Here is a 24,651-nt window from a genome sequence, read left to right as displayed (position 1 = left end):
AAAAATGTAAATGAGCAAAATATTAGCAAATCAAATGTAGTGACCCACAGAAAGGATAACATGTCATGATCATATTTGGTTCATTCTACAAGTGCAGGTCCGATGTAACATTTTAAAACCAACCAAAATATTTCAGAATAAATAGGAAAAAATCATGTGCATCAGTAGACACAGAAAAAGATTTGAACAATTCAACATCTAATCATAATAAAAATTCTATGAAATGAAAGGGAATGTCTTTAATGTAATAAGGATTTTCTGAAAATAAGAATACATATGCATACAAGATCAAAATCATACTTAGTGGTGAATTATTGAAAGATTTTGCCCTGAAATCAAGAGTGAGAAAAAGATGGCCCCTTTCACCCCTCATGTTCAGTATTACACTGGAGGTCATAACCATTGCAGAAAGGAATAAAAATTATCCTTATTTACTGGTTACTTGATGAACATATAGAAAATCTAAAACAATATAGACTGTTTTAATCAATTAGAATTAGTTTAGCAATTCTAAAAGATCAATATGCAAAGTGAAATTTTTTCTATATACTATCAAAGACAATAAACACATAGAAAATTGAATTTTAAAGGCATATCATTTAAAATAGTTTTCAAAAAATTCCAATATTTCAGAATAAATTTAACTGAAGATGTGGAAGACTTTGACATTGTAATCTGCAAAACCTGTTCATAAATTGTAAGATCTACTATTAACATATCATTTCTCACCAAATTAATCTATGGCTCAATGCAATCCTAATCAAAATTCCAATAATTTTAAAATCAAAAGTGACAATCTTATTTTAAAATTTAATATGGAAATATACTCATAAAAACACTCTTGAAGCAAAAAAAAAAATAGACTTACACCACTAGATATCAAGACTTACCATACAGTTACAATAATTAAGGCAGTGTGTGTAGTAATGGTGCAAGGATAAAACAATGGTGTAATGGAACTGAATGTAGAATCTAGAAAGAGATTTGTGTAAATCTGGTCAATCAATTCATAACGAGGGTGACACCACCGTGCAAGAAGGAAAGGATAGTCTTTTTAAACTGTGTGGGATAAATTGGATGTCCATAAATTTAAAACGAAAACCCTAAAAATAAGCACTAATCCAGACCCCCTACCTCACACCATACAAAAAAAGTAATTTCAATTATATGGGAGATTAAAATGTGACAATGATAAAATTTCTAGAAGTAATCATAAGAGCATATTTCATTATCTTGGTGAGTGCAAAGCTTCCTTAAAGAAAATAATCACCACCACAGGAAAAAATTGAAAAATTGGACCTCATTAAAAATAAGAACTGTGTTTATCAAATGCTTCATTTAGAGAATGAAAAGCAAGCCGCAGTATGTGTGTGGGTTTATCTATAAATGAGCAAAAATCTAATGGTTTTCAACTTATTAATCACTAGGCAAATGTAAATTAAAACTATAGTGGTATTTCATACACACCCACCAAAATGATTAAAATAAATATACTGACAAATGTTGGCAAGGATGTGGAAGGTTTAGAACTCCCATGCATTGCTGATGAGAGTGTAAATTTCATATCAGCACTTTGGAAAACATTATAAAGCTACAATAATTAAAGCAAGGTCTTGGTCACAGCTATTAAGGCTGACCATACATTATCTTAGGAATTAGTAATTCTACTCCTAGATGTAAATATATACCCCCTAAAAACAAATATGTATGTTTACCAAAAGATTTGTACATATGGTATTTGACTTTCTCCCTCTGACTAATTTCACTCAGCATAGTACCCTCAAGGTCCATCCATGTTGTCACAAATGGCCAAATTTCATCATTTCTTATGGCTGAGTAGTATTCCATCATGTATAAATACCACATCTTATTTATCCGTTCATCCCTTGATGGGCACCTAGGTTGCTTCCAATTCTTGGCTGTTGTGTATAATGCTGAAATGAACATAGGGGTGCATGTATCTTTATGCCTTTGCATTTCAAGTTCTTTGGATAAATACCCAGCAGTGGGATAGCTGGATCGTATGGTAGATCTATTCTTAATTTTCTGAGGGTACTCCATGCTGATTTCCATAGTGGCTGCACCAGTTTGCACTCCCACCAGCAGTGTACAAGAGTTCCCTTCTCTCCACATCCTCTCCAGCATTTGTTGTTTCCTGTCTTGTTAATTATAGCCATTCTGACCAGAATGAAATGATACCTCATTGTAGTTTTGATTTGCATTTCCCTGATAGCTAATGATGTTGAGCATCTTTTCACTCATAAGTAGAAGATAAAAACGACGGCAAACAAACACATAGCAATGGAGATTGGATTGGTGGTTACCAGAGGGGAAGCGGGGGGAGGGCAAGAGGGTTGATTAGGCTCACATGTGAGGGGATGGACTATAATTAGTTTTTGGGTGGTGAACATGATGTAATCTACACAGAATCCAAAATATATTATGATGTACATCCGAAAGCTATATAATGTTATAATCTAATGTTACTGCAATTAAAAAAGAAAAAAACTACGAACATATTAAAAAAGAGATTTGTACAAATATATTCATAATACTATTATTTCTGATAACCCCAGACTAGACAGCACCTGAAAGTCTCTCAACACTAGAATGGACAAAAAAAAATGGTAGTGTATTAATACCATCAAATACAATGTGGTAATGAAAATGAACAGACTATTATGGCACCCACCAACATGTTTAAATATCACAATCGTAATTTTGAGCACAAGAAGCCAAATACAAGAGTATACAGAGCATAATTCTATTTATGTAAAGTTCAAAAACAGATGCACCTGATTTATGGTGTTATTAGTTGATATGGTGGTTAACTTTGAGACGAGGTGATTGGGAAGAGACAAGAAGGTGAGGTGACAATATCTTGATCTGGGTACTGATTACATAGTGTACTCACTTTGTAAAGTACATCAAGGTCCACATTTATCCTCTGTACACCTCTCTGTGTGTTTGTCATTCTTCAATATAAATTTTACTCACATGAGTACTAGATACAGAAATATTAATCTGGGCTTTTGATGTCATGTTTTCAGTCATTGTCTTCCCAGCTGTAGTTGTAAACTTTTTTATGAGCAGAGACTAACGTGTACCTCTTGTACAATCCATTGATACTGTTCCCATGGATTTAATGAATTTAATGGAAGCCATTCAATATTTTATAGTAGAGAGAAACATGTCAGGATTTTTGTTTTAAAAATGTTATCAGTGTTATTCAGAGAAATTTCATTATTTTCTCTGATTTATACTATTTGAGGTAAAGTAATGCATCAAATGGACTTATTATGTATGACATTTATTATATTCCAACTCACCACAGATGATGAATATGACAGAGGGGCATACAGCATACATTCCAAGCTCTTTCTAGTATTCCTTGCTCTGCTTCAGAACCTTGGAATCTAAAAATGCAAAGCATGAGCCATCTATTTTGCTGATGTAAATTCTAAGAGGCACAGTATGTTTCAGGAGCTAGCTATTTGTCCCTAATCCTCAAGGCTGATTAGTTGTAACAATGGCAGTGGTGGTATGATTCTAAAATAAACAACTAGAAGCCTGCTTTACACTAAAAAAAAATGTCTTCTTGAGCGTAGAAATGGCAGCAGCTAATCTGGCTGCTCAGTTCTACACTGCAGCTTTGAGAGCCATTGATGAAAGCTCAGTTTAAAGTCTATTTCTTCCTTTCTCTCAATGATTCTGTAAGCTGTTTAATGCCTTGTAGTAAATTCCTTTCTGTATAATGAACCTAGAGGTGAATCTGTTCTCTGCCACTGATTCCTGACTGACAACAAAAGAACATAGTCAGCTTTCTATACAAGAATCAAGAGTTTGAACTAAATAGATAAACAACTTTTATCCTATTCTATAATTAGAGTTTAATCCTAGCCTTCTTGTCTATGACCACATGGAATAGTAACTGAAAATAATTTTTGTCAGTTCAATTCCATCGCCACTCTTGAAAACTTTCAAATGACAAGCTCTGCCTTTAATAAGTCCAGTAGCATCCTCCATGTAATTGTAAATATCAGGTCTGCATGAGAAAAGCACACATCAAGTGTCATTGCATCACTAAATAGTGTGTCTTTGAAGTTGTAATTTACCTTCTTCCATTTGCTCATCATACCAAGTCATCGTATTTGCTCTATGCTAGTGGATCAATAGTTGCAAGGGTTTTCCATATTAGATTTTGTTTCGGAGTTGATTTACTCCCAAAAAGGAGTAGAGGAGAAATACAAAAGTTGTAATGGTTCACACATACACACACGTGCACATACACACACACTCAGAATCTGGTCTATTCAAAACATGAAGTATTGGATATCATGGCCATTTCTTTAGTCAAAGGAGTAGAGAATCATTTCCCTAAAAATCACAAAAGAGGGTATTGGTGATTTACTTAGTTTTCCCTTATGGCGTTAAGCTACATCTGACACTATTTTTTTGTGATATAATAACTATTAAACAACTTTGTGCATGCATGAGTCTTTTTTTTTTCTTTTGTGTGGGGAAGATTGCCCTGAGCTAATATCTGTGCCAATCTTCCTCCACTTTGTGTGTGGGATACCCCCCACAGCATGGCTGGTGAGTGGAGTAGGTCCACACCCAGGATCTGAACCTGTGAATCCTGGGCCGCTGAAGCAGAGCACATGGAACTCCAACCACTCGGCCATGGGGCCAGCCCCCATGCATGCCTCTTGATGGATTGTTTCATAATTCACAATTAAACAATTCATGTAACATTTTGTTGAGCACCTACTAAGTACAAAGAGTCCTGGGCACCATGGGAGATATAAAGCTCCCTAAGAAACTGACTCTATTCTCAAAAAGCCTATAATCTTGTGAGAGAGGCAGACAAAAATGTTTACATTTAATTATAAAACAAAGCACACTGTAGTTTGTTTTAGTAGATTGTGGTCAATATTATAAATACATTATTATGTGGATACAGAAGAAGGAGAAACAAATCCCAAAATGAGGGTATTAGAGAAAGCTCTAGGACAGATGTTTCATTTGAGTTAAAGAAGATAGAACAGAGGACCTTTCAAAAAATAAAAAACCCGGACAAATATTATTCATAGACACTAGATTTATGGAACAACCTAGATCTATGTGCTTTGCCCATATTATGGAGGTTAGGGGAAACTAAGATTATGAAAGAAGAAAAGTCAAGGTCAAATTATGGAAGATCATAAATGTCATGCTGAGAAGTTTAGATGTTATTGTCTAGTTATTTGGAAGCAATTTACTTAAGCAAGGTACCAAAATGTGACAAGGCTAGAAAGAATTTTCTGGTAGCAATGTGTAAACAAGTTTGGCCAATTTAAAGATTAGAACTGACAAGCCTCTATATTTCCAGTGGGGGTATTTGATTGGAAAAAGGTGATGATAATAGGAATAGGGAGGAGCAACCTATAGAAGAGGGAAATGTTGGTGAACTAGTAATAACAGGTCTAGTTATGAGAGAAGGAGCCCCACAATATAACCAGTCAAAGAAACTGGAGTATGGTATACCATTCACTCAATGGAGTAGACAGAATAATGTCCTCCTTTAGATGCCTATGTCCTAATCCCCAGGGCCTATGAATGTGTTAGTTTACATGGCAAAAGAGACTTTGCAGATGTGGTTAAATTAAAGATCTTGAGATGGGAAGAGATTATCTGGATGGACCCATGTAATCATGAGGGTCTCCTTATAAGATGGAGATAGGAGGGTCAAAGTGAGAAAAAGGAGATATGACAACGGAACCGGCTGTGGAAGTAATGCACTTTGAAGATGGAGGAAGAGGCCACAAGTCAAGAAACACCAGCAGCCTCTAGAAGCTGGGAAAGCCTGGGATTCTCCAGATCCTACTCTGAAGCACCCAGATGGAATGCAGCACCGCCTATGACTTAATTTTAGATTTTTGACCTCTAGAATTTAAGAGAATAAATTTGTGTTATTTCAAGCCACTATTATTACGGTAATATATTACAACAGCAATATGAAACTAATAAGAATTTTGATACCTAAAAGTTAGGTGTAGCTGTAATAAATATTTAAAAGTCTGGAAGTGCCTTTGGAATTGGGTCATGGCTAGAGGCTGGAGGAATTCTGAGCATGATAAAAATCCCAGACTGCTTTTAACAGACTGTTAGGAGAAATATGGATGCTAAAGGTGCTGCTAGGCAGGACTGAGAAAGAAGTAAGGAGCATGGTAGAGAAGATTTCTATTGTCTTAGAGAATACTTAAGTCATAACAAGCAGACAGCTGGTGGAAATAAGGACATTAAATCTGAGTTGAGCGATGCTGATGAGGGCTGAAAAGGAAGGAAGGAACATGTTATGGAAAACTGGAGGCTGGGGGATCCTTGTTAAATAATGGTAGAAAGCTTGCCTGAATTATGTTCTACAGTTTTTTGGAGAGCAGGTGAACCATTATGTGGTACATATAGTATAGGTATATGGTAAGTGATGAAATTGGATATTAACTGAGGAAATTTTGAAGCAATAGGTTGAAGATGTGACCTGATTTCTTCTTACTGTTTACAGTAAAATGCAAGAAGTAAGAGAGAATTTCAGGAAACAACTGTTAGGCAAAAAGGAACCAGGATTTGATGATGTGGAAAATTCTCAGTCTATCCAGACCACAAAAGATGGTAAAATAATGAGAATCTCTGTCAGGAAGACAAGCTCTGGAGATATTGCAAACAGCATGGCTGGACAACCTTTTGCCAGTGCTTTGAAAGGGTAAAGAGGTCAGTGTGTTCATCCACACAGAGGGCTCTTTGAAGATATAGGCATGTGTCTCACATCCTCTGTGCCACCTAAGCGGAAGCCAGGAATAGAGAGGAGATTATCCACAAAAGAATTCTGGAGGATCTTCTTGCCTGATGGAGTGAAGCCCCATGCCATACGTGGGAGACCCACAAAGTTCTTGAGGATATTATACTAGCAGAAATACTGCTAGTTTGAACTGAAGGGGACTGAGAGACGATGAAATAAACATAGGCTGCAGGACTCACAAAATTCTACAGAGAGGAAACAATATGATAAAACTCCTCTACTGCAAATATCTGATACCCTCAATGAAAAATAAGGATGACTCTGCAGGCATAGCTTCAGGCCCAGAGGATAGAACTATCAGGCGAGAGGGCAAAGCTATGGTTCTGGAGGGACCTTCTAGGATACAAGGGATTTTGCAGATGGATTAAATTAAGGATCTTAAAATGCTGGGATCATCCTGCATTATCTAGGTGTGCCAATGTAATGATAAGGGTCCTTATAGGAGAAGGGCAGGAGGTCAAAGTAAGAAAAAGGAGATATGGTGATATCCACTTTGAGGTGGAAGAAGGGAACATGAGCCAAGGAAGACAAGCGACCTCTAGGAGATGGAAAAGGGAAGAAAACAGATTCTCCTCTGAATTCTTCAGAAAGATTGTAACCCAGCCAACACCTTATTTTAAACTTCTGACTTTCCAAATGATGAGAATAAATTTGTGCGATTTTAAGCCACTAAGTTTGCAGTAATTTCTTACAGCAAAAGTAGGAAACTAATACACTTATTCACTTCATAAGCATTCATAGAGCAACTAGCACATCTCAGACACTGGGCTGACTGCTAGCGATGCAGTAACGAATGAGATAGACATAGTGGATTATAGTTTTATGGTACGTTGTAATCTGACCAGAAACAATGGAAGACAAGGCATGTTTTTTTGAACATGTTGAAGTTGATTTGACTTTTGAACATCTATGTGAATATATTTAGTAATAACAGCTAATGCTTAGCTGGTCACTGTTCTAAGTACTTTTTATATATTAAATCACTTAATTCTTATAATAATCTTGTGAGGATGTTATAGCTGAGGAAACTTTTACAGATGGGAAAACTGTGGTATGGATATAGAAAGCAACTTGCCTAAGATCACACAGCTGGTCAGTGGCAGAGCTGTCATTCAAATAAAGCAAGCCAGTCCACTCTAGAATCTTGAGTTTTAAAACACTTTTAGCAACTCTAGAATTTGAATCTGTAGTTTTACATGTTTGGATCTATAAATATAAATTTGATACTGGTAAGGAAAACAAGAAACAACAATGGCATAGAAACCAAGGGGTGGAGTTTTTAAGAGAAATTAGTTAACATTGTCAAATGTTGATTAATGTCAAGTAGAATGAGGATTAACCAGAAATGCCTTGATTTGGTATTCTTATTATAAAAATTTTCTTAGTATCCTTTTCTGAAGTCATATTTATGAACTGCTATTTCTCCGGAATATATCTATGTCAGGCCTTTGCACCTATTTTTCCAGCAGCTTCTTTGTTTCCGTTGTTTCGGTATATTTGGGCAGCTGCCACTAACCCATTTATGTCATGGGCACCAACTCAGATGCATGCATCTTGGCTCACATGTCTGTGATGTGCTCTAGGACAGATATAATTTATTCTTCTTCCACTGAAATTTCCCAAGACATCTTGTCCAATGATCTGCATAGAATTAGCTGCTGTCAGATATTTACTGACATATGACATGACTTTCTGTCACCACTCACTGCCACCTTTTCAGAACTAGAACCAGCGTTTACAGTGTCAGAGTACTGGACGCATTTATTCTCTTTGATACAGACAGATATTTTAATTGGTATTTTCATTAAAACATTCTTTTTAAAAACCTTTGGATTCAAGTAATTATCTATTAGTAAATAAAATTTCAAGATTAGGACCATGACTATTTTATAGTTCTCTGCCCCCTTGTATCTTGTGCAAATATATACTTAATAAGTATTTGTGGAAGGGAGTAATGAGGCATAGAATTCTATTAACTGTTGTCTTAATTTGAGTGATGAACAATTGTTTGGAGTATGATTACAAATGGGTAACAAACTTAGAATAACTTTGATCAACATTATTTGTGGAGTATCAATTGTGTACCACCGTCAACTTCATACATCAACATATTCCTAGAAGGTTTCCACAAATCGCAGTAATTCTCTCACTAATACTTTATGGCCACCTTCATGTATTATTCCAATACTCCTTCCATACAGCCTCTGAGAAGAGTGGACCAATTTACTGTCAAGGGCTGGTTTTTAGACACTGTCATAGGACCACACATCTGCTTTCAGAGCACCTATTTTTGAACTTACAGAATATGTTCTTTCATGTTATCACTCAAGCATTGCCTTGTTCCCCACTAAAATAGCAGCTATATGAACAATCATGGCTGTTTTTGCTCACCATTGCATTATGCAGATGACACAATTTGAGTGCACAGAGTACGTGTATTGGACATATAAAAAAATTAAAGTTTAATTTAATGTCAATTAGGGGTCATATGTGGAGTCCTAAATTTTATTATAAAGAATCAGGTTAATCTGATCCAACTGGCTACATAGGTATTTATGCTGCTGGAGATATAAACCATCAACTCCCCCAGAAAACAGTAAAAACAAAACATAGATTTTTTTCTGGTTGAATCAAGATCAGGTGGTTTACAGGCTGAAATCTCAGTTCCTTCTCTGTTATGCTATTTTCTTACCAACATTTCCTTAAGCAGTCTTAGAAGTTAGGAGCCAAAGGTTTCTAAAATTGAATAATCACCTTTCCACATGCCGTATTTTTGTTCGTATTTTGTGAGTCCCCTAATGACTCATTTAAGTATTTACTGCACAGTTCAGATGAGCTTCCTAAAGCTTGCCAAGGCATGATTTAAAGATAACGTGAGATTTACTGTCCACCAAACTAAAGGAGGCATTTTGGAAAATAAAATCTGAGATTCTTTTTCCTACCCATAGTTCCTGTTTCTGTATCTGAGGCCATTTAAGTAAACATCTAAAAACGCTTTTTAGAACAGTAAGAGAGTTGTGAATTTCATTTCCATATTTACAGTTTGCATACGGCTGTGGTGGTAATGGCAAATGCAGAGTTTATTCAAATAGATGTCTTTGAACACATATGCGGGGTCAGACTATCCAGGTGCTTCTGAGCCCATTAGCAGACACAAATACACACAAAACGAGGATTGGAGCTGGATTCTAGAAATGCCCTTGGGCTATGTAATGCTAAATTATACCTGAAAATTCAATCTATTCAACTCAGCAGGCTGAAGTAGCTCATCAATGTGATAATTATAACTAAATATGAACAGGAAAGGAATTAGGAGAACAGGACGGCTGTGTATACTACTTTTGTAGACTGGCTGAAACGAATTCTATTAATATATTCTTAAAACATTTTATGCACATTTTACATTAGAAATGATTAGAAATTTTGGAGTAACAATTTCAATATTATCATTAGAAATCAAAATATGCTCAATGTGATCCATAAATAGAAATTTTTATTTAGCTATTATATTTTAAAAGACTATAAAGAATCATATATTTTATTATTGGTCTTTGTCTATTTTAAATATTATATTTTTAAACCATGAACAAACCATGGTGATATCTAGCCCAATATTTTCAAGATTCTATGTGTGTGTGTGTGCTGTGTGTATAGGTGTGTGTACTTAACCTTCTGGCCAAATTTTATCTATTTTTAATTGGAAACTTTCTCTGCATCATTCTAACCCATTTGATGCATTTCCCTGAAGAATATTCTCCAAGTCCATACTGACCTTAGGTTAATACAGATATATCATATGCATTGACTAGTCTCGTAATCTGCCATGGCATAAATGTCTTTAGAATTCTTGTATATGTATCTCTAGAATCCTTTCTTTGGAGCACCCAGGATGGGTGAATATCAGAATGCGTTCTATATTGAAATCTTGTTTATCAAATTTGTTCTCTCATTGTCTCACACTTTAAAAGCAGGCATATTTTCCAAAATAATAGCAGTAACCCCAGCAATTCAAAGTGAAATAAAATCCCAGATAGTGTTCTCTGTTCTCTACCGTTTTCTAATTTTGCTTTCATTGTCTGACATTTATTTGTTCAATACGTAAGATAGTGGTGTCATGGACTGGACACAGCTTTTGCAATTCACAAACATGGATTCAAATTCCAGCTCTGCTTCTCGCCAGCTTTGTGAACTTGACCTTTGAACCTCAGCTCCCTTATCTGTAAAATGAGATAATGACTCCTTCGTCACATAGCTGTTTCGAGATTAAATAAAGTGATATAAGTAAAATCCCTGGCACAAAGTAAGCACTTAATGATTGTTTATAAGATTCCATTCGACTTCTGTAATTGGTCAGTGAACTATTTTTAATTAAAATATCTCATGTATTTCTATTGCTTACATTATGAAACTAACGTTGGCGGACTCTAGGGGTGATGATGTGAAATGATAATATTTGATCCTAACCATAATGAGGTATACTCTTTAAGGGAGAAAATGTAAGAAATCATACAGAAAGTGCTAAATGCTGTGGTTCAGCCTTTTTTTAGCATCGTGTACTCATTCCCTGCCTCATACCAATAAAACTTTGAAGTAGCGTATCCTGCCCTTATACTCCACTATATGTGCAGTAAAGTGTAATTTTATATAGATAAAAGACAGCAGAGGAAACAACAATCAAATGAAGGGTAAGACCAGATGCTCTAGTTCAGAGGCTAGAGAGAAGAGAGTCGGGGCAAGTTTGATGGAAGAAGTTGACTGAGATTGAATCAGCCAGGAAAAGAGAAAGGCAGTGCCCTGGAAAATCAGCACTTTGTGCAACAGGACGTTTAGCACTTTATTTCTCCGTGGAGATTTGCAACCTTTGCCTTCCCTGCTTTAGGTGCCACTGGCTGGTCACCACCATTGCACCACATCTTGGATGCTTCATTATGGAACTTCTCCAGCTACAGCCTGGCCACTAGCATATGACTCATCCTCCAGCCACCCCCAGACTCTGTTTTGCTAGGTAGCTCTACAACTTACAACCCTGGTGTTTAAGATAGGTAGGCAGGCAGGTAGGTAGATGGATGGATGGATAAGTACATAGATAGATAGATAGATAGATAGATAGATAGATAGATAGATCGATCGATCATAGAGTATATATTTCTTATTTTGTAAATTGTTATACTGAAATTCTACACATAATTTTCGTAACTATAGGAACTATTGTGACTATAAGGATGTTTTAATTTCTCACCACCATTCCTTGTAAACTCAGTAGTGTCTCTCCATCTGAGGACACCGTGGAGATGCTGTGTCTGACTCAGAGTTGTGAGCTACCGAGGAAGTGTTGCTCATAAATAAAACACCTCCAGGGAATGTGGTACGGCAGTTCCCCCACGTCATGCCCACCTCCAGCAAACTCTGTTATTGTGTACATATGTCTGTGACGTAATTTGTTACACATACAGTACCTTTTATGTGTCTGTCATCCCAAAGAGACTTTGTACTTCTTTAGATCCAGGATTGCTACACTTTAATGTGTAACAGCCAACATTTGTTAAAATATGTTGAAGTGAGGTAAACTCTGGACACAGGTAAGAATTACTTGCTTCATACTTTTAGTTAAAATCTCTAGGAAATTGAAGGTTCATTAAATTGTATTTGGTTTAGTTTTCTTTTTTTAAAAAAAAAATTTAGTAATCATTAAGGATTTGGACCTATCCAAAGGATGTTATTAAAAAGATAGAATGCCATTATTCTTGAGACAATACGAATTTATCCAAATATAAATGGGAAAATGAGACCAATAAGAAGGTAAAACTAAGCCTGAATAATCAAATTTAGGCTAAAAGAAAAGAAAGATGAAATTGAGATAAGATGGAATGGAAACCATACAAAGAAAGAGAAGCAACAAAAGCAAGGATACTCAAAAACAACTACCACTAGGGAGACTCAGTGAAAATAAAATCAATTTAATGTGAGTTATAAAGGAGAAACGTTTTAACTGTCCTTAATACTTGTAAGTATTAAGTATTTTGGAATTTTAATGATTTCAAAGACTTCTTTGATATTAGAGCATAAGGAACTGGAGAAAGTCCAAAGAAATGAATAAAGGCTTAATAATAAAATCCAATTATAGTTTACAAAAAATCTTAGAAAAGTCTTTTCCAGATTCATAAAAGCATTTAATGAGCCAAACTGAGCATAACAGAATTGACTTGTTTGTTCATTTCACTTTCAACAACAGTCGAGTATAAAGAAGCTCCATTCTGGAAATTTTTCCCTCATTTGAACCAATATTACAAATGAAAACTTGGACCAAATATGAGGAAATGTTATATTTTCTCAGATTTAAAAAAGAACAGTGATGAATATATTAGTAAAATGAGGTACTAGATGAAATGGCAAGAAGATTTTTTAATGTGATAGTCAATATTTTAATTAATAACTATTTTTAGATTATCCACTGACAGGAGAGCACTTGCCTTTGGGCAAATAGATATGGGTTCAGTTCTAGAGGTATTAGCAAGACAGCAAATCACTTCATATAGACAGGTACAGAAGATGTAGATATACTTTTTTAAATTGTTGAAAAACTGGATTGGTGATTTGCTGGGGTTGAAAATTATTTGGATATTATCACTGAAGGGACCTGAGGAAAGGACTTTTGTCAAGAATTTATGAGGATTGTACTAGCAAAGAGACGTTTCGATAAAGAAAGAGTTCATTTCTAAGAGGAGGAAAGGCAGAGTTCCCGTAGGGACAGGTAGCATGATAGCAAGGGGAGGCTACAGAAGATGTGTGCATCGTGTTGTAGAGAGATAAGGATGACATAAGAGAAAGGTTAACTGTAGGTAACTTTCCGTCCGAACCTGAGAAAAACTGACCAAAGCAGAGTTGAGATATCGCTCCTAGCACTTAAGGAAATAACTTCAGAGCTAGTGTGTTCAGAGGGAAAAGCTCTGGGCTGACTGGGGGCCCTGAATTGATGCCCCTGCTGGGAGCACCTGGTTCAAGTGCCTTAGGTCTTGTCCTCAGTTCTCTTCCCTTTCCATCCTGCACACTTGTAAGAGTTGTCTGTGGTGGGCCAGACATGTGTAAATGAAGAATTCTGGCAACATAACTTCCTTACACCTTTTCAGTTTTAACATTTTATTATTGTACTAATTCTCTGAAATATAGGTATCACACAGTTCAAGTTAAGTATTTCTACACAGACTACAGACTATGTTTTGATAAAATTCTGAGCAGTTTTATCAAAATCAACACATTGTAATTTTTAAACCAGATAAGGATGTCAGAACTCTGGGTAGGCTGATAATTTGATACTCTTAGTGTTCTTTAAGTGTTCTTTAAATATTTTACTTGGAGGAAAGGATGAGGGCTAGGCATGGGAGGAGAGGAGGGTGAGGTGACATGTAAGAGAAAAGGAAGTCACCACTGCTGCAGAGTTGATGTTCCCCTTGTCCCGAGAAGTCCGCTGCGCTTCTGAACTGGAATGCCCCTGCCAGCAGCCACAGCTCTGCAGTTAATTGCATTCGCCCCTCTTACAAGCTATTTTAGCACCACTGGTTGTTATGGAAACGCGTCCCTTGTGGGTCCTCATCCCCCATTGCCTAAACAGCTACCACAAGTATCCCTTGGAACTTACATGGCGTGTCACATTGCACTGGCTCTGGAGAAGCTCAGCCACTCCAAAATGGCATTACCTCTTGTTCCCTGGGAGACTTTAGTCAGAAAGATTACTCTCTCAGCCTCATTTTACTGACACATAAAATGAGGACGATAACAATAATAATAAAGTGACGATGATGATGATGATGATGATAAATCCTTCATAGGATTGTTTTAAGTATTCAATGAGTAATGCATATAAAACTCTTAGAAGAGAGCCTGGCACCTTATGTGAACTCCCTAAATGAACATTAGCTCTTATTAAACCAGTGTTCACTCCCTGTGACAAGTTCCAGCAAAACATCATTTCCTCTTGATTCTAGTACATTGCTAGTGACATTATGGTGACGCTTCTCCAGCAGCTACCCAGTGCATTGCCCCTTGATTCAATCCTAAAATCATATGGGTCTAGTTCCCAATAAAATGCTCTCCACACGATTATGTGAGTCATGCAGTGTCCTGGAATATTACCCGTACTCGTCCTCGTTTGGCTAAAGTTTGCACATTTCTAAAGTGGAGGTAGAGACGGCTAAGTAACAGCACTGTTGTGAAGATTATTGGCCATGATGAGTGTTTAGCACAGTGCTTGACACCCACAAAGTAGTAGCACACGCTCATTCTCTCTCTCATTCACACACACACATTTTCTTTCCTATTCTTTCTTCTTTCTTTCGTTCATTATTCTCTTACTGTCAAAAGGCATCTCCTCCTCTTACCCACGTAATTTTATTTCTAACTGGTTCCTTCCATCAAGAAAGGAAACAGATCCATATAATCATTTCATTTTAGATGAGAACTCATCCTTTCCAATTTGTCAACACTCAATTTGTATTTTAGGTATGGAGTATAAAACTTGACCCCATTAAAGGAAATCATAATGCAGGGAGTAGATAGGGAGATATTTTCTGAAACGAGTAATGCTTCTTTGGGCCTCTGAAATTATAAGCATAAAGCTGATTTTGAAGACAAAACTCTGTTCAGTTTGGATTCTTGAAGAGGATAGGGAAAAAAGAAGAATGGGATGCTTGGAGCTGTTGTGTTTTCAACTTTCTGTCCCTGTGTCTACATTCTTCCTTCCCATTCTTTTAGCTGAAACTTTCCCCAGTTCCGCATTTACTGAGGCCTTCTCCTCTCCCCAGGCCACTGCCCCTGCCACCCTCTCATCTTCCCCCCTTTACTGCAGCATGGTACTCACGAAGCTGGCCTTCATGCATCAGGTATTATATTGGATGGGTCAAAGCCTTCCAGGATTTCAGCCACTAGACCGAGACACAAGGTTCAAGAGGGGATGGTCTATATGCCCTGAGACGAGAAAAGTAGTGTAAGAAGAGGTTGATGGATGAAATCCTTCCGTGGAACCTAAGAAAGTCCAACCTGGCACAAGACTGAGAGGGCACAGGTATGCTAAACATCAATGCGTACGAGTCAGGATATTCGTTTTAACAGGTGCCTGTGTGTGTGTGATGACGAGTGAAGTTGGCTGGGGGGTTATTGTATATGTGAGTGAAGTTTATTAAATTGTTACATGGTCTTTGCAAAAGTTGTTTGGATTGATGTTAACTACAGATAATGGAGAATTAGTGTGAAAAGAGAAAAACTACAAATTTGATTATGGCATCTAATAATGTTAAAATTAATATCGTTTGTGTCGTTATGTCATAGGCTATTTCTCCATAGTAATCATCAATGACAAGTTTATTCAGATCATAAATATATATACCGTGTATGTCAGACAAACTCTGTTTTAATGTTGTTGGATTATAGTAGGTTTTATGGTTTGTTGGTCTTATGGCATGCGTATCATTTGTAAAGGAGAACTTACGTATCGGTTGTGACTTTGTTTAAGTAAATTTAAAGTACATTTTCACACTTGTGAGTATATACTATTTCATCCGAATCAGTGAATTCATTCAACTTAACCTTGGGACCAAAAGATAGATGTGAAATGACAAGTATTTGCATTAAGTAAGAAAGTAACTTTAGTCAATAAGTATGAATTTGGCTATTGTTCAAATTCATTGAAAAATAAGCTATGGTTGTATTGTCTTTATAATTTAAATTTGTTTATAAAGAGTCATGTATTCATCAAATATTTACTGAGAGCCTACTCTGTGCCTGGCACTGAATGCCCTCTGGACAGACATCTCTGAAGAAGGGCCAATCCTGCCCCTGGGGAGCTTATGTCCTAATGGGCAGAGACAGACAGGAGGAAAACAAACAAGTAAACCAGACTGTCTCAGGTGATTGTAAGGTGCTGTGGAGAAAAATAAAGCAGGTAAGGGTTGTGCAATGTAAGATGTGATACAAATCATTCAGAAAAGGCCTACTTATTTTATTTATTGAAATATTTTAATCTCGCTATTAGAGAAAACACAAGGAAAATCCTTTTAGTGTTTCATGTTGTATGTTGATAAATACAGATACGACTACATCTTGTGGTAAGATATAACCATAGTGGTCTTTGAGAAAGTCTTACTAAACAGTGTAGTTTGTCCGTCAAAAGTCAAGGAAACTGGCCTGGAATACTGCTGAAAACTCGTTGAAATGCTATTCTTGATATCAGTGGTTATGAAATGTTGTAATTACTTAAGCATAAAAATATTGATGCTGAAATAACCTTTCTTTTAAGAAGCGGTGTGGAGATGCTGTCTCCTCTGCTGTCAATGAGTAGCCTGAGTTTGCTCTCACTCAAACAGAATTTTGGCGGTTGGAAATGGCTTCTGCTTTTGGCTAGAAGGTGAAACTTAATGCATCATCAGGAAGTCTTATTACATAGAAATTCTTCACTGTGTATCAATCCTTGCATCTTTTAAATAAAAACTGCATTCAGACTCCCTAAGGAGCACAGAGAGGAGATGTGACGTTATGCACTCTTCCGGAGTGTTTGGGAGAGCTTAGTGTTCCTGAGCTTTTGCTGGCCACCAGGTGTTGCTCTCAGAGCCAAGAGCGCCACCTGTGAGGACAAAGCTTCTACTCTGTCCAGTTGAGGTGACAGTGTGGAACATGTTCAGACAAGGACATGCCCAAAGTAGTAAGAAAATAGAGATCCGAGGATTAAAATGAGGCAGCAGCGGGGATGGTGGAAGAAAGCTTCATGGAAGTCTTCTTTCAGGAGGGGGCAGAGTGCCTAGCACACAGTGGGCACTCCCTGAGCCCGAGACCCTACTGTGTGCCCCTTCTCTACTAGGCCTGGGGACAGAATGTGAAAACAGGCAATTCTGGCTTTGCCTGAGAAGCGATCTGTTTGAAGAAACAGGCAAAACTAAAAGTGATAATTGCTTTAATAATTGAACATGCAAAGTGCATTGGGGAGCTCAGAGAAGGAAAGAATTTGGCAGAGTTTCAAAATAAAATACAGATCTAAATATTCTAGAGTGGCTAACAGACATATGAACCCAAAGGATAGTTTTTAACTTTTATAAATATCAAACAAGGGTTTTTATATTTCGTATTTAGATTTTCAGTTTTACTGTTCTTGCTAAATCTGTGAATCCGTTCTTAATTCAACATTGCTTCAAGCACAGCAGTGTAATAGTGCAGATTTTATTAAAGAACTTAACTGATACCAGTTTGGGGGAGGTGAAGGAAATACAATTTTCTCCAGAAGATTTGCATTAGATGGAGTAGTTACAGGCTGGAGCATCTCCCCTGTAATTTTATGAGAATGGTATTACCCTGGCTTTCACTGTGTGATTGCTGGTTACCTTCTGTCAGTGAGCAACAGTCTTACTGCAAAGCAGGAGCAAAACCCGTCTCTTTGTCTCCGTGGTCAAAGCAATTACTTCTTAGAAAGTCGGATTTTTTTCAGAATGACCATGTACAGGAGCAAACGCAGACATCAGAGATGTAAGTAAATTCTGACCCAACTTTTTCGTATGACTGTGCTGGAGAAACATACTTGATTTCTTAAAAGACTAATCACGACTTCTTCAGATATAGCCTGGTAGTAGAAAAGATGTTGTAGCTCTTTTTTCACGCTAACCTTTATCATTGTCCCTGTTACATCCTTGAGAGATGCTAAGAGGAGAGGGGCTAATTCTCTTGTTACTATGGAAACCTTTGGAAAGGTTTACAAAATCAACAGAGAAGCAGATCAAATGCAATTTCAGTCTAGCTCAGCATCCTTCATTCAGGCATGATCGCTGGATACTTCTGTCTCTCAATGTCTCTCTCTTTCTTTCTTTTTCTTTTTTCCCTCCAGGAGTGATAGATTTTCTTTCCTGAAAGTCTATTGAGAGATTTGGGAACCTAGCCTAAAACTTCTATTTATTCATCCAATTTCAATTATAACTCTCAGGGGAAATAAAACAGTTCAGAACGGAGGGGAGACAGTTGATTGTGAATGACAAACTGAATATTGAACAGGATATTCATAACTTCTCGGTCCAGAGCTTATTGGAAACATAACTGACTACAGGCACCATTTCAAAGGGTTAAAAGGAGTCATGTGTAATCCACCCTAAAGGAACTGATTCTGACTGAAAAAGAGCAGCACAATTACCCTGGCTTAAAGTCCAGAACAAAGATGATTATGGAACTGAAAGTCAGTAGGGTTTAGCTAAAAATCAGAGTGTTATAATAAAACTGTGTTTGATGGTAAAACAATCTGCCTGTCGTGAAAAGCTTTGTAATCCCATCTCTCTCTAGTAAGCCCAACTCTTATCACTTTACCTTTCCTATTGTCTGAAGTAAATGTCACCGTGTTTAGCCCAGTGTGTCCTGTCACTGACTCTAGTCACCATCTTAGACAGGTAACCACAACTTGCTCCACGGTCCAAGTCTGCACTTGTTCATCATTCCTTATGAGATCTTCAGACGTTCTCAAATATTTTAAAACACAGAAAGACTATCAGCAACAATTACTTTATCAAAAGGCCACAATATGTAAGAAATGTAAATTTTTTGTGTGATAATTTCTTTTTGGTCCATTTTCACCTAAGACCTGAACACTAACATTTCTCTTCTTCCAAGAAGTTTCATGCACCACAGAAAGCTCTGAGGGCCAGGACTCCCAGTTTATTTTAGAGACCCGATTGCCTTTTGATGCCATTCTTTCTTGTGATTGAGAAAGAACACATGATAACTGCTACATTTTTCTTATAAAAATGATTGGCTCCAAGTCTACAAATATATTGCTGATTAATTTCCCTGTGATTTCCTCCCACAAGAATGAATCTAAATTATGCATGTACTTGAAAACCATCTTGTATCTTTACTCTTGTATCTTTTATACACCCCCTCATTTTTTTTTCCATATGGGTAATCATCACCTTAATGCACGTGGCAAATAAAAGATTCACAGAAAAATTGTACTGAGTCTCTCCCCCTAATATGTGCTTGCTGACGTCTACCATTAAGCAGCAGGAAGAAATTGTGAATTACAGGAGACAAGTCAGAAGATGTATAATTATACAGGCATGAACACAGTAGGGTGTACTGAATGGTTTAGTTAAAAAAAAAACTAATGTGTTACTTATGTTTAATTGTATCAGTTAGCTGTATTATATTGCATAACTGTTTCTATATTGTAATCATATAAAATGTTGGAGAGCAAGAATATAATAAAATTAAAGCATATAGAAAGCTTAGCAATAAGAGCAAATAGAATTCTTAAACGAATTTCTATCCTACACTAATAATGTTTGCAAAACTGGAATGTAATTCAACTGTTTGCTGTGCAGTGGGTATAAAAAGATATCTGAAATATCCCATCACCAAAATCCAGTGCATTTCCATTTTCAATCGTATCTTTTATGTGGGTGTTTTTGATCGTGTAAAAGACATAAGCTAACCTGGAGGTGATTGTAATCCAATTAAGGCAATAATTGCACGCTTAAAATTTCAATGTGGGAAAGAAGGAAAATGTGCTTATGATTTTCTTTAAAATTGAAAGAGTACATAAGTAAACTTTCTAATTCCCTCATTCCCTGAAGATTTAATCTCATTTCCTTTAGTAAAAATAGTACAACTTTACAACTTTCTCGTAGAGAACCCGACAAGAGGAATAGAGAAGGTGCATATGGCTATGCCAGGGGCTTGAAGAGACGGAGAGCAAAAATACTTGTAAAAGACATTTTAAAGTATAAATTGCACTAAGCCTTTGAAAATTCATGTGGGACTTTGAAATCCATTCCTCACTCATGTCTAGATTGGTTATTTACAATTCCCCGTGGACAAGGAGAGGGAGAAAAAAGTACCCTTTTCCTGGCTTTTGATGGAGCAACTGCTATGGAAAATGAAAGAGCTTCATTGTTCATTCAGATAGCAGATCTTACCTGTGTGTATCAGCATAATGACTTTCATTTAGATACAGAATGTGTTGAGTGGCATTAAAAAACATTTCTGTATATCAAACGTTGATTTTGCCAAACAGGTAGAGACCGCTTGAAGGAACTCTAATGTACATAAACCTATTTTTACAAATTAGGTTGATGTGGGAATCATCATTAGTATAAATAATTTTTTCCTTTAGAGTTTAAATACTGAATTTTTGATACAAACAACATGAACCTATTAAAGTGGGCAGTTTATGTTTAAATTTTCAAAAATTCAATTTATGCATAAAACAAGGTATACGTCTAACCTTCATTGCTGAAATTTCAGATGACCTTGAGAAAACATTTTTTTGTTTTTTAAAGCAGACATAAAGATAAATTCTTAAAGAGGAGTATATTTTTGAGATGCAGACTTATAGGAAACTTAGAGTAGGATCCAGATGGTAGTAGACACAGAACTTTGAAAATTCCACAATCCCCATACCACACAAAGAAAACAGTGTACAGCTAATTTTAGGTATGTAGCATCTTATCTTATTTACTAAATGGGACCGGATATTCATTTCTGATTGCTAATGAAATGTTTGGGTGGTCTGATCCATCTTATGGAAATCTTTCATGAAAGCACTTCAGGAGCTTGAATACCAGCCCTCGTCCTCTGCCTGTGATCTTGGCCAATGTCTGTTATCTCTGTGGGTTGAAATTTCTCCTCCTACATCATTAGCAGACTGCACAGAGAACGTGTTTTCTAAGGTGTCTTCCATCTCTAATCCTCAGTCCTTCCAGAACAGGGGCCTCATCATTTAAGCCTCCGACTCAAAGATATTTGATGGGTTCTCGTTACCCAGACCATGGCTCTGGGCTCATGCACTTCAGATCCATGTGACCATGGGTTTACTGCAAGGGGCCCTCAAATGCCTGTGGATATTAGTCATTGCCTGTATAATGATGAAAAAAACATATGTATATACACATGTATGTATAGCATATGCACGTACATATATACACATTTACTACTATTTGGTTCTAAAACGATATGTTTAATAAAAACAAATATATTTAAAATGTATTTAAAAGGTGGTACTAAATTTATAATAGCTTTTAATGCCATATATCTTATCTTTTATTATTTTTAGCAAAACACCTATATCACACAGGTATCTCATTGTTTCAGTGTTAAAAAAAAAAGTGTTCTCATATTCCCAAATGCTGGAAATCACTGAACCGGGAAGTGAAATGCAAACATGAACTTAAAACACAGACATTTACATCATTTTCACTCACTACATACTTTCTTTCTGGTACCACCTATGTTCAAGCCTCGATCAGGCTACAGGATTATCACCCGAATCCATCATGTCCTCTCCTAACTCCTTGCCTTTGCCCATGCATCTTCCTGTTAATGGGTGATCTCCACCTGCATCTTCATCTATAGAAATCATCTCTGATCAAGGTCTCACTCAAATGCTACACCCTTTATAAAGATCTCTCCAGTTTCCAAGTCAAATTTATCTTTCTCTTCTCTCTTTTCAGATGATATATTGTCATTTTATTTACACTTTCTGTGCTCTGTCTTATACATCGGAAATTATCTGTTTGTTCCACTAATCTTAAGTTTTTTTCATGTGAAGTACCTTTTATTCTTATTTGAAGCATCCTCAGAGCATAATACAATGCTCTGCCCGTAACAGTCCATAATTGTCTAATGAAATTTATTCATTTAAAAAATATTTATTGATTATCTGATATATTACTTTCTAGACACTGCTCTAGTGCTGTGGCTGTAACAATGAACCAAAGTTCTCTTGGAGGAGGGAATATGACACACAAATAAATATAGAATAGTCCATGTGATGCTAAGTACTATGGAGAAAAATAAAGCAAGCAAGGCAGAAAGGGAATTTGCCAGGTTGGGTGGAGAACTGCTATTTTCTATAGGATAGTCAGGAAAAGCCACTATGATTAAGGCGAATTTGATCAAACACCTGAAGAAAATGAGGGAGCAGTCTGTGCTTCTTCCTGGATAGTTCCAGGTAGAAACAGCATGTGCAAAGTCCCTGGGGTAGTTGGGATATTGGAAGACCATAAAGGAGGCAGTAAGTGGAGTTAATGAAATGATATGAGATGAAAAACGATCAGGGGCTTTGGATGAGTAAAGTAAGACATGGAATTTAATGGAACAGTATATTTTCTTTGTAACTGAATTCAAATATAATATATATTTAGTAACTTTTAAGAAACATTATCCATACTTCTAAGTGACTCATGCAATATTTTTATTGAAGTGGCAATGGTAAGAATGATGTTTTAAAATCATTACACTTCATACTAAGCAAAACGTCCCACCATTAACTGGAAGAGAATCAAACTGTGATCATGCAAAGGTCAGAAGGATGTTATTTGAGCAAGAATGTTTTCTGATTTATCTTCTTATAAATATTCTTGATGTATTAACTTTCTCTGTCTTTAAAAGTCTTGCTATGAGAAAAAAATAAATTCATAGTTTGAGAGAATTTTGTAAAGCTTCCTAAGGCATTGGCAGGAAGAAACGCAGCTGCTGCCACTCTTAATTGATGTAGAATTGATCTCCTATTGGTCGAGATAAATAATAGGTTTGATGTTCCATAATTGCTGGAACCTGAGTTGTCTTAGCCGTCACGTCTTTATTACTACATTCTATCTTATATAAATCTTTCTTGTAAGTTTTTTTGAAACATTACAAGTTGCATAGCAAAGATAAAAGTGGATTATTATTCAAAGAAATATTTATATTGATACTGTATGTAATTGTGAAGATAAAAGTAATCATTGACTCAATTCCCAAATTGTTTCATATCTCAAATGTTGGCATTATTTATTACAGAAACAGTTGAAGAGCCATATGATCTAGCTTTAAAATATTTCTTTTTAAGTTTACACTAAAGAAAATGATTTGAGGCTTGATAGGTAAGGCTCTCTGGAGGACACTATTAAATTTAATCCTTGAATCCTCTATTGTTGATGCTTGTTGGGAATTCTGGTCTGACATCTGAAATCTCTTCAGTCTTTTTTCTCTCAAGATCCTATTATGAATTCTAGAACGAGTATAGGCTGACAACTTGTAACTTGATACATTCCTCCACGGAGTCGTGTCTACATGCATAGAATCCAGATGGTCTGATTGGGCACGCTCCACGGGACCATAGCTGCCCGTTGGGGAGCAGAGATGTACAAAGGCTGAGTGGTGACGCTGCTGATACAGACTGACCTTAACTGGACGTGGGTATCAGTCGGCCTCACATCCTTCATCAATTGCTTTGCTTTCCTTTGCTTTTACAGTCCCCAGCCTGGGACTGGTGACGCTGGCAGGAATACTTAGTCACTTTCTCTCTCTCTCTAATGATCTACCTATGTGCTTTTCTATTTAACACTGCCCCACAAAGTCAGGGGTCACTTTGTACATTTTCTCTTAACTGCTTTTAGAAAGCAACTTGGCTCTCAATACGCAAATGATCTTTTCATTTCTCTCTTCTAAGAATCTGTGCTGCATTTATATCTAGACCTACGTAAAAACCACGGCGTTGACTCCGCTCCCAGTCGTTCGAGTAAATATTCTCTACAGAACGGCATTTATCACTCAAAGAATGTTACAGTTAAAAATAGTGTGGATTTGTATTTATTGAGAAGAAATGACACATGTGAAGCAACTAGGCTCTTAGCAAAATAAGATTGGTGTGAAAGTAGGTATCGATAGATCTTTTAAAAATGCTGTCATGAATGCAGAGATTTTTACATGATTATAAGAAAAGATGACCAGTCACAAGCGTTGATGGAGAATGGGAAAACATAGGGAGTTGTCTTTGTAGAGGCTAACATGTCCCACCTTTGGAAGCTTAGAAA

At 36.5% G+C, this 24,651-nt stretch overlaps 1 protein-coding gene across 36 annotated transcripts in view; it reads left to right on the top strand.

The window, feature by feature from the left end:
- The window catches only part of RALYL (RALY RNA binding protein like), a 674,426-nt gene that overhangs the window by 445,453 nt on the left and 204,322 nt on the right, over positions 1 to 24,651 (top strand). For 4 of the 36 annotated variants that reach the window (XM_070222099.1, XM_070222104.1, XM_070222098.1 and 1 more), the window contains exon 1: positions 18,190 to 18,343. The exons of 31 other annotated variants lie outside the window; for them this stretch is intronic. In XM_070222099.1, the coding sequence (XP_070078200.1) occupies positions 18,307 to 18,343 (37 nt within the window). In that variant the 5' untranslated portion in view covers positions 18,190 to 18,306. Of the gene's footprint in view, positions 1 to 18,186; positions 18,344 to 24,651 lie in introns of those variants that run through there. One more of the 36 variants, XM_070222105.1, reaches the window with a different exon arrangement.

This window comes from Equus caballus, chromosome 9, assembly GCF_041296265.1.
Source record: "Equus caballus isolate H_3958 breed thoroughbred chromosome 9, TB-T2T, whole genome shotgun sequence".
Lineage (NCBI taxonomy): Eukaryota > Metazoa > Chordata > Mammalia > Perissodactyla > Equidae > Equus > Equus caballus.
This window is presented reverse-complemented; position numbering and strand designations above follow the sequence as displayed.